General features: G+C 50.4%; 1 protein-coding gene across 3 annotated transcripts in view; it reads right to left on the minus strand.

Annotated features, from left to right (window-relative positions):
* MFN1 (mitofusin 1) overlaps window positions 1–19,120 on the minus strand; it is a 1,384,201-nt gene that overhangs the window by 531,490 nt on the left and 833,591 nt on the right. For all 3 annotated transcript variants that reach the window (XM_069618688.1, XM_069618687.1, XM_069618686.1), the window contains one exon: window positions 17,084–17,210. In XM_069618688.1, coding sequence (XP_069474789.1) covers window positions 17,084–17,210 — 127 coding nt within the window. The remainder of the gene's footprint in view (window positions 1–17,083; window positions 17,211–19,120) is intronic.

Raw genomic sequence — 19,120 nt, forward strand, 5'->3', positions numbered from 1 at the left:
TGCAAGCCCAGGATGGGTCTCAATCCCTGTCTTTCTTTGGAATATAAAATAAGGGGAATACCAACCCTTGTTCCTCTCCTCTACAGGCACCTGTTCTATAACGCCTTTCTCTAGTAGGATCAAGATTTCCTGCACAAGGAGCGGATACGGAAGCTTCAAAGAGATTTCCCAGTGGATTGTCGTGAGGCCGCTTTAGGAAGGGAAGGCAGTAGCCGTGGGTGATTGTATCCAGCACCCACGCATCCGAAGTAATGGCTCGCCACTCTTCGAGATGCTGAGACAGTCTGCCCCCAACCGGCGAACCATGGGACATGGCCTCATGACTGTTTTGGAAGGGCTGGGGCAGCACCTGAAGGCAAAGAGGTAGCTGCCTGAGCGGCTTTGGCACCTTTATTTCCCCGACCACCATGGGTACTTTAGGCTGACCCCTTTGACTGGCGGCCCCTCTCGTTTTACCAAAGGAGGAGTAGTAACGAAAAGAACCACCCCTCCACCTCTGTCCCCTAGAACGAAAAGGCGGAGGTTGACGCACAGCTGCGCTCAAAGATTTAGCAGCAGCTTTTGAGGTCTGCAACCTTTCAAGTCTCTCGTCAGACTTGCTGCCAAACAAATGCACGCATCAAATGGCATGTTCAAAAGACGGGCTTGCACATCCGGAGCAAAACCAGACTTCCGCAACCATGCAAATCTGCGTAGGACGGTGCTTGCAGCCATGGACCGGCTAACACTGTCGGCCATGTCCAAACCCGACTGAAGGGATTCACACATGGCATTCTTGCCATCTTGCACGAGAGCAAGGCACCCATTCCTTTCTTCTCCTTCGGGAACATGCTCAGCTGCAAGAGAAACAATTCCACAAAGTGTGTGAAAACCTTGCCAAGGCACAAGTGGAGTTGGCAGACTTCAACGCCATACCCCCCACAGAAAACACTTTGCTTCGAAGCGTTTGTCGTCCCTATCAGAAGGGATGGTAGGGTACGACGTCTGCCTCGAGGTGGCCGTAGCTGCCTGAACCACCAAACTCTCGGGAGTGGGGTGAGACGAAAGGTAGCTGGGGTCGCTACCGGAAGGGTGGTATTTTTTGGTTAACAATTTGTTAACAGCCAGAAGAGATTCCGGTGATTCCGGTGACTGCCAAGCAGCCGCCAACCTTTTCTGTAAAGTCAGATGAAAAGGCAACACCGGGTCCGAGGACGGACCTTGATCGAAAATGTCCGTTAGATCATCTCGCACAAAATCTTCAGGAGGACTGGACCAGCCCAGATACTCTGTGACCCTAGCAATGAGCCTCCTGTAGGACGACTCCGCATGAGCCCCAGGCTCAGGCCTGCCAAATACCACTTCCGGAGAAGTGTCCAAACCACTGGCATCATGAAGTGTTTGCCTCAACTCATCCAATTGACTGTCTCCAGAAAAGACAGGAGCCACCTCAGTTTCAACAGGGTCCATATCAAAGTCTGACCTTTCCTCCTCCTCATATATGTCATCCAGAGGGAGGGAAAGCCCTGCCTCGGGATAGAAGAGGGTCTGGAGTCCACCACAGGACGCACAGACTTATAAGGAACCTTCCTTGGAGAATCCACAGTATCAGGGATCTCCAACGATAAATTTCGGGCAAAAATCCCCGAAGGCATTGAGGGCGCCAAAGGCTTCGGCGTCGAAAGCGCAGCTGGCTTCGGCGTCCACGTCGACAACGGCGCTGATGGCGCCGAGGGCTGGAATGAAGGCAAAGCTTAAGCGTCGGTATCCGACGGGCACGGCGCCGACAGAGTCAACACCGTCCTTGAGCCCTTACACGGTTTCTGTGGCCTCGCTGGAGACGAGGACAGAGACCAGGAAGCACGTCCCTTGTGACTATCCTGAGCCTTGTCCGAACGGGACCTCGAAGGTTCCCTATGAGCGTCACGTCGAGGACCCAAGCCTAAAATGCGTGCGAGCCACGGTACGAATGAAAAATCGCTAACATCTGCTCTCGAAAGGCTGCCCATTCCTCCGGAGTCGAGGACTTTGTCGGGCAAGCCACTTTCCCCGCGGCTCCATCCTCCGAGGAGGACGGGGAAGGTGACCAGTGACGGCGCTTCCTAGAATGCCGAGACGAGGAGGACGAATGGCGGGAACCACTCTGGGACCGAGAACCCTGTGGTTGCTCCCGACGCGGAGAATCATCCCTTGATTCATCGGTAGACATCCCTTTGGACTTCGATTTACAGGACTTACTGGGTTTAGAACCCCTACCTACCCGAAGCTTCTGCTTATGCTCCAGCAAGGCCTTAGCAGTCAGCGACTGGCATTTGGAACAGTCATCAGTGTTGTGAGACTCACCCAAGCACCACAAACAAATGTGATGCGGGTCGGTAATCGACATTTTCGACTTGCAGTCCCGCCAAGTCTTGAAGCCAGACCGCGGAGTCGAAGGCGTTGAAGAAGACGACATTCACAAGGAATACACGAGGCGCGACGTGTCTCTGAAGCAAACACGTTTGCGGAAAAAACGGAACTGAGATTATGGGTGCCGTGCGTCCTATTTATAACATCCAGTGATGCCGCCCTCAACGTAGGCCCTCAAGGGACGTCGACCCGACGCCATCGACGCAGGACGCCCTCTGCCGAAAAAGTTTCCAAAGTACACAGCTATGGAATACGTTGGAGGACACAATTCATTCCAAATACTTCTTATGGGGACATGCATAAGTTTGGGTGTCCATTTTCACGTTGGCTTGAGGCTGGGCCATGTGCACATAATGACGCCCGCTCAGCGGCTAAATTCCTGGTGTAGGAGGTATTCCAGAGGTGGGCGATCCCAAATGAAATGAAATTTGTTCTGACAATGGTCAGCACTTTGGAAACGATTTGATCAAGGAAATAACTGCCCTTTTGGGGATAAAAGAACAAGTTACTTTCTTACCTGGTAACGTTCTTTCGATGGGATGGTCCGACGACGTATTCCATATCTATGACATGTAATCACCACAGCTGTGCTGCTTCGGAAACTTTTTCGGCGTCTGCGTCCTGCGTCGATGACGTCGATGCGCCGTCGTCGAGGACCTCCTCCGACGTCCGACGTCATCCGATGTGATAAGTAGGACGCACGACGCCCATAGCCTCAGTTGTAGTTTTTTCCCCCAGAACGTGTGACATAAGTCAACTGCCAGTCAGACACAAAGCCTTGCGGAACGTAAGCTGCAATCGCAAAAGAAATTCTGTAGCGGGGAAGGCAGGGCGGGAGCGATATGGAATACGTCGTCGGACCATCCCATCGAAAGAACGTTACCAGGTAAGAAAGTAACTTGTTCTTCGAGGGGATTGGGTCCTCCGACGTATTCCATATCTATGACAGACTCCCAAAGCAGTGCCAAAGCAAGGAGGAGGGAAAGAATTTAGAATCAAAATGTAGAATAGCCAATCAAATAGCAGAGCAAAGGACCGCCTTGCCAAAGGCCAGATCCTGCGCTCGGATGGAATCAAGGGAATAGTGACGTACAAATGTATGTACTGAAGCCCAAGTGGCTGCATCACAGATGTTGCGAATAGGAACACCCCTCTGCAGGGCAGTAGACGCAGCCATACCCCTGGTAGAATGGGCCCGCAAGCCAGCCGGTGGGTCCTTACCCGCCAAACGGTAGCACTCCGAGATGGCCAAAATAATCCAGCGAGACAAAGTCTGTTTCGTCACAGCTTGCCCCAAACGCTTTCCAGCGTAACCAATAAAGAGTTGATCATCCACTCTGACCCGGGACATGCGTGAAACATAAAAGCTTAAAGCTCTCCTAGGATCAAGCCTATGGAGCCTCTCCTCTTCCTTACCAGGATGCGGAGGAGGATAGAATGCCGGAAGAACAACCTTCTGGGCCAAATGAAATTCTGTCACTACCTTCGGAAGAAAAGAAGGACGAACTCTAAGGACAACCCTGTCCTTGTGAAATACAGTGAAGGGAGGCTTAACTGAAAGTGCCTGTAACTCACTCACTCTGCGAGCAGAAGTAACCGCAACTAAAAACACAGTTTTCAGAGTTAACAGCCTCAAAGGGCAAGAATGTAAAGGCTCAAACGGAGCACCCATAAGAAACTTAAGAACCAGGTTTAAATCCCAACCGGGCACCAGGAAAGGTGACGGAGGGAACACATTAGTGAGCCCTTTCAGGAACTGTGAAATCAAAGGGATTTTAAAGTAAGAACACTCTTCAGACGAGCGCTTAAAGATGGACAGCGCCGCCAGGTAACCCTTAACGGTACCCACTTGCAAGCCCCTGTGGGCCAAAGAAAGTAAAAAGGACAGAACCATGGGGATGTCACATGCAAAAGGATCCACATTCTGAACCCTGCACCAGTCGCAGAACTTACGCCAACGGCAACGGTACAGAGACTTTGTTGCCGGTCTTCGGGCCGAAAGCAACACCTCCATCACGTCCTCAGGGAGGTCCCAATCCTTATACCTCAACCTTTCAGAAGCCAAGCGTGAAGGTTGAGGGATCTGACCTCTGGATGGAGAACCTGACCCCCCTCCCGTGAGAGCAGATCGTCTCGGTAGGGAAGACGACGTGGAGGGCAGATGGATAAGTCGAGAAGGTCCGGGTACCACGTCCTCCGAGCCCACGCCGGGGCAATGAGGATCATCCGGGAACCGAACTTCCATAACCTCCGCAGCACTTGCGGGATGACGGGGACTGGAGGAAACGCGTACAGCAGCGGGAATGACCACTCCACCACGAACGCGTCTCCTAAGGCTCCTTTTGGAGGAAATTCCAGCGAGCAAAACCTTTCGCACTTCCGGTTGACACTGGAGGCGAAGAGATCCACTTGAGGGGTCCCCCAAAGGGCGAAGATCTCCAGGAGAATCACCTGAGCCAACTCCCACTCGTGAGAGATCGCGCTCTGCCTGCTCAGAGCGTCCGCCGTCACGTTTTCGGCTCCGGCCAGATGAACTGCCGAGATCGAAACTTCCTGCTGGATGGCCCAGAACTCGTGCTGCATCGCCTCTCTGCACAGAGGAAGTGACCCTGCCCCCCCTTTTTGTTGAGGTAGTGCATGGCCACTGTGTTGTCCGTCAGGAGCAGGACATTCTTCCCTCGCACAGACGGCAGAAAAGCCTTCAGGGCTAGCCTGACGGCCCTCAGCTCCAACAGATTGATATGGAGTCTGGACTCCGACGGAGACCAACGACCGCTGACTGTCAGCCCGTTGGCATGAGCTCCCCATCCCGTGAGGGATGCATCCGTCACGATCGTCACCTTCGGCCAGGGAAGCCAAAATGGAGCCCCCTTCATCAAGTTGCCTTCGACGGCCCACCACAGAAGGTCCCGGGCGACCGAGGACGGCACCTGAATCGAGTCCGACATCCTGCCGGAGGACTGCGACCATTGCGTCTTGAGTGCCCACTGCAAAGATCTCATCCGCAGGCGAGCCTCTGGCACCAGAAGAATGCAGGATGCCATGAGGCCGAGCAACCTCAAGAACTCGAACGCTGGGAGCGTCTGGGCATGCTGAAACTTGTGCACCATCTGCTGAATGTGAAGAGCCCTCACCTGGGGAGGAAAACACTGCCCCAGGGAAGTGTCGAGCACTGCTCCGATGTACTGGAGCCGCTGTGTTGGCGTCAAATGGGACTTCTTTAAATTGAGGGAGAAGCCCAGCCTGCGAAGGGAGCGACAGGTGATCGATGGATGATCCATGACTTGCTCGGGAGAGCTCCCCCTGATCAACCAATCGTCCAGGTAGGGGTAGACGTGAATCCCCCCTTGCCTGAGATGCGCTGCCACCACCACCATGAGCTTGGTGAAAACCCTTGGGGCGGAGGTCAATCCGAACGGCAGGACCCGAAACTGAAAGTGCGCGTCGCCAACCGCGAACCTCAGGTACTTCTTGTGCTTGGGATGGATCGGCACATGGAAGTAAGCATCCTTGAGGTCGAGTGACACCAACCAGTCCTGAAGCTGAAGGGCCTGGAGGACTTGAGAGAGAGTAACCATCTTGAACTTGTCCTTCCTGAGGAGTTTGTTCAAACCGCGCAAGTCCATGATGGGTCTCAATCCCCCGTCTTTCTTCGAAACCAAACAATAAGGGGAATGCCATCCCTTGTTCCTCTCCGCTACAGGCACCAGTTCTATGGCGCCTTTCTCCAGCAGGGCTTGAATTTCCTGCGCAAGGAGCGGATCCGGACTCTGCAAAGAGAGGTTCCCCAGTGGATTGTCGCGAGGCCTGTGCCGAAAAGGAAGACAGTAGCCGTGGGTTATGATCTCCAGAACCCACACATCTGAAGTAATGGCTTGCCACTCTACAAGATGCTGCGCCAGCCTTCCCCCAACCGGCGAACCATGGGACATGGCCTCACGACTGAGTGGGAACGGCTGCGGCGTTACCTGAGGGGAAAGAGGCAACTGCCCGAGCGGCCTTGGCACCACGGGTACCCGGTCGTCCACCTCTGGTACCCCTGCGATGGCCTCTTTGACTGCCAGCTCCTCTCGCTTTACTGAAAGAGGAGTAATAACGAAAGGAACCACCCCTCCACTGCTGTCCCCTAGGACGAAAAGGCGGAGGTTGGCGAACTGCAGCGCCCAATGACTTCGCTGCAGCTTTTGAGGTCTGCAACCTCTCAAGGCTCTCGTCAGCCTTGCTGCCAAAAAGGTGTTCACCATCAAAGGGCATGTTGAGGAGCCGGGACTGCACATCAGGCGCAAACCCCGACTTCCGCAACCACGCAAACCTGCGTATCACGGTGCTCGCCGCCATGGACCTACTGACGCATTCAGCTAAGTCCAAACCCGACTGAACGGACTCCCACATGGCATCCTTACCATCCTGGACCATAGCAAGGAAACCATCCCGTTCATCCCCTTCGGGAACATGTTCAGCCGCTAACGCAACACAGTTCCACAGAGTGTGCGTGAAACGCGACAAGGCACAAATGGAGTTGGCCGCCTGAAGCGCCATACCACCAGAAGAAAACACTTTCTTCGCCCAGCCATCAAAACGTTTGTCGTCCCTATCAGGACGGATGGTAGGGTACGACGCCTGCTTCGCCGGGGCCGTGGCCGCCTGCACCACCAAACTCTCCGGAGTGGGGTGCCTGGTCAAGTAGCAGGGGTCGCCACTGGCTGGACGGTATTTTCGCGACAAGGATCTGCCCACCGCCGGGAGACTCTCCGGAGCAGTCCAAGCGGCCGCCACCCTTCTCTGTAAAGCCATATGGAACGGCAGAACTGGGTCAGTTGGGGGACCAACATCAAGGATGTCGGTCAGATCATCCTGCACAAACTCCCCCGGGGGAGCAGACCATCCCAAGTACTCAGAAACCCTAGCCATAAGGCGCCGGTACGAGGAATCAGCATGAGAGCCAGGCTCAGGCCTACAAAACTCCACCTCCGGAGAGGTGTCCAGTCCACTGGCATCATGCAGTGACTGTCTCAACTCGTCAAACTGACTATGGCCCGAGACAATGTCATCCGGAACCTGACTAGGAACCAGGCCATCAGAATCCTCATCCGCCTCAGAAATATAGTCCAGGTGGCGAAAAGAAGGCACTCTAGAGTGCTTGCTCTTAACCAGAGCCTTCCTTGGGGGTCCACCCGTGCCCTGGGGTACCTCCGACACGAAAGGCGTCGATGGCGTCGAGCGAATCGGCGCCAGCGTCGAGAGAACCGGCATCAGCGCCGAGAGGATCGGCGTCGACGTCGAGGAAATCGGCGTTGACGTCAGATGCAGCGCCTCGAGAATCGGCGGCGTCGACACAGCCCTCGAGGCCGGAGCCCCGAGCGTGTCCCTCGGCGACCTGAGCGTCGACGGCATCGACGACTTCCTCGGAGCCAGAGCCTCGAGAAAGCCCGTCGACGCCCTCGACGCCACAGACGTCGATGCCTTCTTTGAAGACCTCACAGGTGCACACGGTCTCGAACGCTTCGAGGACCGGGACCTGGAACGGGTACGTCGAGAACGAGTCCCCTTGTCCGAACGGGACCTCTCCCGTGACTCGTGCCGACCACTCTTGCGAGCGGTGTCTCTCGACCTCACACGACCGACCCCACTCGGGGGCGCGGACGGCTGAGTACCCTGCGACTCAAGAATCGCCAACATCTTCTTCCCGAAGGAAGCCCATTCCTCCGGCGTCGCACGGCTGGAGGGGTAAGCGACGTGCCGGGCAGAGCCCTCCGAAGAGGACCTGGAAGACGACCGGTGTCGGCGCTTCCGAGAATGCCTCGAAGAGGCTGAGGAGTGGCGAGATCGACTCCTAGAAGGAGACCCACGAGACTTCCGACGATGACACGGAGAGTCACCCCTCGAATCATCCGTCGAAAGCCCCGCAGACTTCGACTTCCGGGGCTGGGACACCCGACCTACCGACAACTTCTTACGTTCGCGTAAGGCTTTGGACGTGAGCGACAGGCAGTCGATACAGTCATCCGTGTCGTGGGCCTCCCCGAGGCACCAGAGGCAGGCGTCGTGCGAGTCCGTCACCGACATCTTGGACCCACACTCCCCGCACTTCTTGAAACCCGGACGCGGGGTCGAAGACGAAGTAGACATCTTCAGAAGGATTTTCACAAACGAACAGGTTCGAAGAACCGAGAAGAACAGAACTCCAAAGAGTCGAGGCGTTTTAACCGAGAAACACGAAGCAACACGTTCGCGGAAAAAACGGAACTGAGGCTATGGGCGTCGTGCGTCCTACTTATCACATCGGATGACGTCGGACGTCGGTGGAGGTCCTCGACGATGGCGCATCGACGTCATCGACGCAGGACGCAGACGCCGAAAAAGTTTCCGAAGCAGCACAGCTGTGGTGATTACATGTCATAGATATGGAATACGTCGGAGGACCCAATCCCCTCGAACCTAAATTATGCTCAGTGTACCGGATGCAAGCAAATGGTTTGGCTGAGAGAATGAATGGGTTACTAAAGGAGCACTTGGCTAAACGAACTCACATGCTCAGCAAATCATGGCTGTATTCTTTGCCTCTTGCACTCTATGCCTTACGCAACTCGACTGGAGGAGATCATCACTTAGCTCCTCAAGACATGAAATTGTTACTCGTCACAAAATGCATGTGCTTATACCTCCAACATGTACATTTTCTGATGCGAATACTGTTGCTAATATTCTGGGGAAAGAGGGCGCTAGAGAGTCATCCAAGATGGCAGCTCACTAGAGAGCTTTGCGCCGATCCTGAGAAATATCCTGGAAAAAAACAAACAGTCTCATACACCCCCAAACCCCCCCCCCCCAATTGTCACAATATTGTATCTAAACCCCCCGAGCTGGCATACGAGCAGGCATCAGATTCAGCACCACCTAGTAACATCCTGACCAGTGCGGCGTCGGCGGGAGAAAGGCCGCAACAGCGTTACACTACGGCAACGATGAGAACGATCTTCGGGGAAATCCTCACCTTAGAGACCTCCCCCAGTCACAACCTCTGCAGCTCATAGGCGTGTGTGTCCCAAACAGAGCAGGCTGCAGAGCGAGGAGACAAGCAACCAGCGCCCCAGCCCCCAGGGGAGGTGCCTGTGGCAGACCAGGGATCCGCAGCTCGGAGCACAGCAGAGGCAGCTGGGAACCCGTCCAATCAGCCGGCGGTGACGGAGCGGGGCTGGGTGCGGCCAAACTTCCCCAGCTCGCAGGGTCCACCCGACACCAACGAGGTGGAGCGGGAAGAAGCCAAAGCGCACCACCAGCGCCAGGTAGGAGAAACGCCGACCCAGCCTCTTCTGCCGCCCCTCAGAATCCCAGAGAGGCCTCCAGGCTTCCAGACAGCAAACTCAGTCCAGCCCCTCCGACCCCGTTGGGGAAAGAAGCGTTGGAGCTTGCGGTGAGCCACAAGCCTTCGGCTCCTCAAAATCAGCCCCACCCCATCAAACGTGCCGCTGGCTGGGCCCGGCCCGCGGCCGGGGTGCCACCTCGTCCTAGAGCCCCAGCAAGCCTCCAATATTGCAGACCTCTGACGGACGTTGAGCCAGTGGGGGGACTACGCGGCCAATCCAGCTCAGCCCCTCTGGCCCCGTTAAGGAGGGACACTAAAGCCCACGGTGGGCCGCGGACGCTCCAGCTCCTCAAATCCTGGCTGCCCCGCCCCACCTCTGTCAAACGCACCGCCAGCTGCACTCTGCCCACGGTCAAGTAAGCAAGGGCCAACAAAGCACTTAACAGCACAGAGTAAAGATCCACAGCCAGGCCCCACACCGCTGCCCAAACACCCTCGGCAGCCAAGGTTGCTCCCAGCCTACCCAATAGAGAAACAGCCTATCATCTCCGTACATTCATAAAAACAGAGGGGGGAAAAGAACTTTAAACCGGCGACGCCGAGCCCCACCAACAGCTGCGATAACTTTACGAAGGCTCCTGCTACTAGCCCACGACCTAGCAGTGATCAAAGACAAGTTCCACCGACAGCGGCGGTAGCCACAAGGAAACTACCGTAGCCAACCCACGACCCAACAGCTAATATTCTGGGGAAGAAATTTCACAAGTACGGTATATATCCCAGCATATAAAACCATGAGTACAGACAGAGCAAACTGACGAAAAGGACTTCCCACAAGCAACACCTCTTTACCTTGGAGAACGCGTAAATGTAAAAAAAACAAGTCAGGAAGTGGAAAGACAGCAGATTTTTTGGACCATACACTGTTGTCTACTGTCACGAGATCTGAGGTCCACATGGATTAGTATACCTCCGTCCCCAAGCACCAGTCAGAGAAATAGTAAGCACTTGCTGACCGGTTATTGAGGCCACAGTTGGTGGCTGGAACAGAGAACACCGGATCCCGGATAGCTGCAAAGGAAAGCACGAGGTTAGGTTGCAATGCACAAGGTTTAGTGACAATAGTGGAATATAAGGAGACAAAGCACTGACCGGTAGGATGGCCGGTGACTGTGTGTTACCTAAATGTTCCCCATGTGATTGATGGAAAAGGTAGAAGTAGAGGGGATGGAATTCCGTAATATACACAGGGTCCACCTGAAGCACCACTTGGGTCTAAACAAGAAGGGACAGAAGACTGGTATCAAAATCGTGAGGAAAGGGCAATTTGTGTACACAAAGTCCAAAGGTAGAATAGTTCCAAAAGCCAGTCCGATATCAACAAGTCCAAAAGGGTATCCAAAGACAATCCAAGGTCAGAAACAAGGTCCAAAATCCAATGGTCAAAAACAGGAAGAATCAGGATGCAGGAGTCGATTAACAGCTGAGAAGCAATGATAAAAGGATTCAGGCTTCTTTTATGCCTGACTTCCTGGTCATGTGATTGTTGTTTCGGGTCACGTGATCGGCCTGCTTGCATCACGTGACCGACGCGCGAGCGCTTTCTACTTTGTAGGATACTGCGCAAACGGTCACGTGAGCGCCCGTAATGCCACCTTGACATTAAGCGCCATGGCTGCCCCCAGGATGCATGAGGACAGCAATGCCACGGACGCTGCCAAACGCGTGAACCCATGAAGCGCCGCAGAGGCACGGTGTGTATGGGCAAGCGCGTACTTCGGGCAGGCACGGGGCCCAATGGCAGACGTGTCCTCCATGGATACCGGGCCGAATCCCCAGTAGGACGCCGGACCACAGGAGATGTAGGGGAATGCGTGACATGGTGTATGACATCTACGCAATGACTACAGCGGTTAAATTGGAGAATCGTCCATCTTACTGACATGCAGAGGGACAAGAGCACTGGCTCCCCTGGAGAAGAAGGGCAGGATCTCTCTTCCGTGCTGACGGTTTATACGGCTCCAGCCGATATTGTGGCTCCTCTCTGGCCTTGCAAGCCTCACAGCTGTCCTTCGCAGCCCTGGTTCTAGGCTTCTCTTGCTGAGCTTCGCCTCGTTGGGCGCCAGGCCAAACTCAGATGGAGAATTGATTATTCTTCCTCTGCTGTGATTGCCCTCTGTAGAGCTACAGCCTCTTACCAGTTAGCTGTTTGAGGCCAAGTGTGCCTTTTTTACTGCTTCCATTGAAGCAGCCTCCAATGCTCCTAAAGCCCTCTTTACAATTGTTCATGCTCTGTCTACCCTCCCCTCTGCCAAATCCATTAGCCTCTCGTCCTCTCTTTGTTGCCCTCTATCTTCCTTTTTTCAGGACAAAATCTCTCTTACCCGACAGAAAATCACGTTATCGCAGCACTCGGTCTCTTTGCTCCTTTCTGTTTGTCCGGTTCCCACCCCCTCTGTTCTCTGGTCTCAGTTCCCTGTTTTCTCTGAGGCCAATACCATTGCGGCCACGCTGCGTCTTAAATCAGCTTCTTCTGCCGACCCTATCCCTTTTAGGGTCGTTAAGGAGATTACTCCTCATATTGCCTCACTGATGTCTTCTTCTGTGAATGTCTCTTTATCTACTGGTGTTATACCCTCTTCTCTTAAACACGCAATGGTCATTCCTCTTCTTAAGAAGCCAAATCTTGTCCCCGCTCTCCCGAACAATTTCCGTCCCATTTCTCTTTTGTTGTATCCGATGAAACTGCTTGAATCGCTCTTCACACTTCTGCTTTCTTCGTTCCTGGAAAACTCTTGTTGCCTTGACCCCTTTCAGTCTGGCTTTAGGCCTAGTCAAGGCACAGTGTCTGCCCTGGTGTCAGCAGTGGACGATCTCACTCAGATTGCAGGCCGGGGCGGGCCTCCTCCTCCTGGACCTCTCTGCAGCGTTTGACACCAAAGATCATGCCATCTTGATCCAGAGGCTCTCTCAATTGGGCATCTCTGGCATAGTTCTGCGGTGGTTCACCTCTTTTCTTTCAGAACATTCTCTATCCCTTTCCCCATTTACATCTTCGGCTCTTCCTCTTCTATGCAGAGTCCCCCAAGGCTCAGCGCTCTCCGGTCTACTCTAATGTTTATATCCGTCCATTCATTATGTTGATTCATTCTTTTGGTTTTCGTTGCTATTCCTATGCCAACGATACCCAGATTCTGATGTGACTGGATCTGGCTTCACCCGACACCGCCGGCGGGAGCCGTTCCTGCCTTTCTGCAATCCATACTGGGATGGTATGTAATTGGCTATGTCTTAATGGGGACAAAACTGAGGTTCTCTTAGTCGGTCCCCAGCCCGACGCCTCCCTTTGGTCGGGGGATTTCTAGCCCCCGGAGCTGGGCCCCCTTCCTACCCTTTCGCCTGTTGTTAAAAACTTGGGGTTTAAACTTTCATCGCTGCTTTTGCTTCTTCCTAAGGTTAGTGGTCTGCCAGGCTGTCCACTTTAAACTTTTTCTCCGTAAGGTTCTTCCTTTTCTCCCCATTTCCCTTCACTCGATTGTTGTTTCTTCTCTCATCTCTAGCTCCATTGATTACTATAACTCTTTATATCTAGATCAACCTAAATTTCTGTTCCACTGCCTTCAAGTTCTACAGAATTCAGCTGCCCGCCTGGCCCTGGGGGCCCCTTGTTCTCCTCTGCATCTGCTGCCCTTAAAGCATTGCACTGGATGCCGATTTCTAACAGGGTGAATTTTAAGTCCCTGTGCATAGTTCATTGTGCTTTTTACAAGAGCGGTCCGGTCTATCTACCGGCGAAATTCGTCTGCTATACTCCTCACCATTCTCTCTGCTCTGCCTCTTTGTTCGTTATTTCTGTTTTTGTATTCAACGTGCCCGCTTTGGTGGTTGCTCTTTTTCTGTCTGTGCTGCATTATTGTGGAATCTGCTTCCCCTTCTGTTGCGCCAGGTTCAGGACCATCTTACCTTCAGTCGTCAACTTAAGACTCTGCTCTTTCCTCTTCACTAATGCTCTCTGCCTTTTGCTGTCTTGACCATTCTCTTTGCCTAGCGCCTTGATGACCTCATTGGTGAATGCTGCGCTTTACAAATCGTCTAATATAACATAACATAACTTTGAAAGCGGCACTAAGTGAAATGCAGACACTCCACGAGAAGATGATAAATTAAGTTAGTGGGGTGTAATCAAATATCTGGTTGGACGGCATATTGGATTTGGGCTGTTTGACCGTGGCAGAATTGTTCACGGCGGAATTGACTGTAGTCAATTTTGCTGCAAATACGTGTTTACTGCAGCCAACCATGTCCCCCCAAAAAGTACATCCATAAACCCCCCAATCCCTCCCTACTTACCTTTTCACTGTCTGCTGACTCTCCTGTACCCTGCTGCATCAGCTCCGTCCCTCTAACGCGTGTCGGATCCAACGAGCAGGGTTCCCTTTTCTTCTTTATCGTCCCCCACCTCCAATACTGAGGAAGCGTGGGACACCCCCACAATCCAAACATGGGGATCGGGGGACAACCCTGCAACCCCCGCTCACTGTGTTCGGTATTTTGAAAAATCGTTTCAATGGTACTGACTGAAATCGGTCAAATGTCCCATTCGATTGATTTTTTTCCATCAATTTGGCTAATTCCGGCATATTCTCTTGGGTACCAGCTTGGCTTTCCTGTGACTGTCTGCATTGGCAAAACCCTGTTTAGACTTTGTACTAACCCGAAGAGAGGAACATTCATGCTGCCTCTGAATGTTGACAGGGTAAAGGCAAAAATGAAAATACTAACCCTGTAACCGAGGACAAAATGAGTGATTATAATACTGATTGGGTAACAACAGAGCCTAATGATCTAGACAATTATACTGCTTTCTGGATGTCATGTGATAAGGATGGGCAGGGATGTGTAACAATAGAAGGACCCCTGGAAAACTGGGAAGATGATGGGGGTGATATGACCAGAGTAAGAAGAGTGTGGATACCCAAAACAACAGTAGCTAAATGGGGACTGATGGGGGAGGAAGAGTTAGTTATTGATGGATCAATAAAAGGGGGGATAATGTAGTGGGGATGCAGGTTCTGCGTAGAGAAAAGGCATGAACTTAGCTGCATGAAAAGGCCACTAAAAGGGGAGAGGGGCTGTAGTGATGGCTGTATAAGGGTTATGCATCAGACTGGAAAAGTGCCCTTTGTTGATGGTGTTCTAACTAAATAATGTACAAATAATAAGGCTTAAACTGCAGGTAAGTATGTGGGGCATAACATTAGATTTAGGCACTTCAAACAGGGTTGGGTGTTCATGTTGACTAGAAATTAAATTCACACTTTTATTAATTCGATTAGCAGTGGTAGAAGCTGACAGCATATTGGAAACTACACATTCCCAGGCTATTGAAGAAAGAAATAAACAGCTTTTGATACATTCAAGGTTAGGAAGCAAAGTTCATGGCTGTCCCGGGGGAAGGCAGCAACTGTACGACCAGTTTATAATTCAGCATATCGGTTCGGGAAACTGGTATACTGAAAGTTTCAAAATACCCAATGGTGGTTTCAAATCGCCCATCAGCACATCTCATCCTGGAGTGTGGCTCAAAGAGTTCCTAGGCTGTAACATTAAGTCCACAACATCAAGTCTCATGTGGTATCATGATCAATGGTACTCCCATGGGAAACTTGTGGAGATGTCTGGCGGCAGATGAATAAAGTTCAGCTGGTCATCTTTAAATGTCTAATTTTGCCATTATGATGTGAGAACCTTGGGTCGGACTGTGACGTCACAGCGGGGGTCGAGGGTGGTGTGTTAAGATTTGCGGGACCCAATAATTTCTTGACAATGTATGTCCTGCCATAGGGGAATAACATCTTTGCCAATAAGCTTCATTTGCGGGATGGACCTATTGCTGCAATGGGTTTTGATGCTAATTAGTTTGTACCATTATAAAAGGTTTTCATCTTGGGGCGTAACTTTGACAGCGTTTTTTATGCAGTTTTGTTCTGCATTGTTTGAATTTCACTTTAAGAGCTGTAACTGAGCCCAGAATAAATTGCATTGCTTTTTGCCTGGTGTACACTCCTTTTTTGATTACTTTTGTAATTTGTACTGGTGAGTTTCGAGGCAACCCGTAGTAAACGGTTTTAACACCATACTGACTTGAGCATTCTGAGTTTTAACCACTGTGAGAGGTTACCTGGAATATTCCACCACCAATTTATCTAGCCCATGTGATAGAAAATGCGACTTAAGTGAATTCGTAACTATAGGCGAAAAAGGAGTTAAAAGAGGATCATGGGAGTAAATGGGGGAAAATAGTGGGCATTTGTTTTGGTGACGTGGGCTTTTTAGCAGATTGAAAAAAAGCAATATGTACAAATGTTGCTCTCAAGAAAAGTGTGCGTCAGACACACATGTGCCTGGTAAATGGTCAATATTAAACTTCATTGGGTGGGATTAAAATTCCTTCACTAGAATCTGTAATTGTTTGAATGGTTGACCACATCAGTCAATTCCCTCCCTAGTTATTAATTCCACCATTTTTGCATAAAAGGACTTGTGGCTTTGACAGTTGCTAAAACTGAAGAATTACTGAAAACTCAGATTACTTTTTTGTACAGCATGCTCAGACATTGTCAGGTTTTTTTTTCTTTATCTTCACCTGTGGAGACTATTGCTGATATTGCCAGTGAACATCTTACTGATTAATTCTCTTTTTTTGCAGTACTGTATTCTCATGATAAATTATGCCTTTGTGAAGCATATACCAACGTCTTCAAAATCCTGCAGCATTTGCTTGGTAACTTCATAGTGTTTCTTATAAGGCCTATGTCAGTTTGTATTGTTACCTACATTCTAAATGCTTACTTCCTGTGGCCACAAAGATTTCTAAACCAGTATTGGTAACAGAATGTCTTCAAGAAACCTCAGGTTTAGACCTTGTAACAGCACAACTCTGTACCCATTTCCAAATTAGGCCCTGCAACAGCCACCTTTGGGTAACCTCCCCATTCCTGTGCACAACTTTCTTTATTCATTTTGTTGCTCAATAAATAGGTTCCTCCTTACTCAGAGCTGACCAAAAAAAACACTCGATGCTGTATGGGAAATAAGGGGTAGAGGCATGGGAGAATTTCCTTGTAAAGGATTGCCCTCATGGGAAGTATCACCTTCACAACCTGGGTTATGGATTGGTGGTAATGAATGAGGGATCTCACAAGCAAAGTTGTATATTTCTCTGTTACATCACCTGTCCTTTGCAGAAAGGACTAGATAAGAAAGAAGAAATGTACATATCAAGAACAGAGGATGTGCTTATAAGTGAGCAAAAAAAGGAATACAATTATATTGCCTTGAAGCATTTAGCTACAAGACACTGATCAGACAGGAATGCTGTCTTAATACCTTAGATTTCACCTCCTCTGTAATTTGCTGGATTTGTTTCTTCATATCCTCTGTCAACAAGGCCAACTGCTTTTGAACAAACTCTAGCCGGTCTCTTTGATCCTCCCGCTGTTCCATCGATAAAACCCTGTTAAAAACATAGCATGGTAAGCACAGTAAGCATCTGTGAGCTGGCCAAAGACAATGGGCCTCATTACAAGTTGGCCGGTGCAGAATTAACAGGCCAGTATTAACGTATACCGGCATGTTTCTGCACCGGCCAACTACAAGTTCGCCAGTGAGGTGGCCATGACGTACCTCCAGCTATTAGCTGGAGGTAAATCAGGCACCTTACTGGCAAAATGCACCGGTATTACCGGCACCGGTAAATCCCCTATGGAGTCCAACAATGGGATTCCATGGAATGGGGATTTACAGCCAACACCTGCACTTGTAATCTGGTGGTCATACCGTTGGACCGAGTGCTGCTATCAGTATTTCAGTTTGCTGGTATCCTGGCAGATTTACAGTCAGGATACCAGCAAACTTGTAATGAGCCCCAATGTGCACAATGACTTCACAGAACCAACAGATATATAACCACATTTAAGTAAATTGATTTTAATGCATTTGGAAGTAGGAAGGCTTTAAATTAGACATATATGGCTCATGGGATATCAATTGCATTGGCATTTATTTAAGGGAGGAGGTTCTCATGTTCCCTATTCAAGTAGAGCTTGGGCTACAACTTTACTTACAGAAAAGAATTCCATGTGCGTTCCCACCTTTTCCATATTTTGCTCTAAGGTATACATTTTTTGGACCCAGATCTATCACGGAAGGGCCGGCTGTGCATCTTTCTGCAGGACTTATGGAAAGGGCATCCAACTAAGCCACATTTCTCTGATCAGTCCAGAGTTTCTGTTCCTTCCCACAGCAGACACATTATGTGCATCCCTGTGGAACACTGGGCATTGTTTTTTATGCTTCTGTTGCACATCTACTGCCTCACGTAGGGTTCATCAGCTTCTACACTAAACAACTCAAGACTAACCAGCCCAAGGTCAAAATAACCAATTAGCACAGTGATCTTCATACTGGGCATAAAATGGACACCGACATTTTCTTCTCACTTTATTCCACCAATATATATGGGGTTAATGGAAGGTGCCTCAGTTTTCCAAGGTTGCGAATGAGATTTTCTAAAAGCTGCAAATTCTTTGTGCGTCTCTTCATTACCAATGCAAAAGCCCACTTACAGACCATACCCATCTGTAAAGGAATATGTTGTTAAAACTTACATTTTGCTAGTATACATTTCTTTCATTTGTGTATACATGGTTTACAAATGTAACCTTAAACACTTCTAAAAAAAATATATATTTTTTTAAATAAGAGCATAAAATTAAATCAATATAATACATCTGATTTACTCAACTATTTCACCCATAAGCTTCTGTTCTATTACTTGCAAAAAATATATTATACCAATATCATTCTAGAAAAAGTAAAGTACAGTAGCCTGCTTCTGATTTTTGAGTGCTAATATGGCCCTACAGTGTTTCTTGAATACCATCTCCAGGTATTTTCAGTAGAACAAGTTACTTACCCCTGGTAACGTTCTTTCGCCTGGATGTTCCTCCCACGCATTCCTCATCTTTGATATTCATATCTTGCCAGCTTTGCTGCTTTGGAAAAAAAAGATTCTCAGCAGAGGGTGCTTTACTCGATGTCGTGGCGTTGATGTCCCTCGAGGGCCTCCGTCAAGCGTCGACATCATCGCCAGTTTAAATAGCTCGTGCAACGGCTGTTGGCTTCAGCTCTGTTTTTACTGCTCCCCTTCTCGAGGAACTAACCAGGTCTACCCCTGTGTAATACACATAAATTGTACAGCGGGGTAAACTGGGAGGGGCGATGAGGAATACGTAGGGGGAACATCCAGTTGAAAGAACATCACCAGGGTAAGTAACTTGTTCTTCGAATGGATTGTGTCCTCCCAACTATGACAGACTTCCAAAGCAGTGACACCTTGGAGGACGGAGTATCAATTAATTTAAT

Source organism: Ambystoma mexicanum, chromosome 10, assembly GCF_040938575.1.
Source record: "Ambystoma mexicanum isolate Mex_15411 chromosome 10, UKY_AmexF1_1, whole genome shotgun sequence".
NCBI lineage: Eukaryota > Metazoa > Chordata > Amphibia > Caudata > Ambystomatidae > Ambystoma > Ambystoma mexicanum.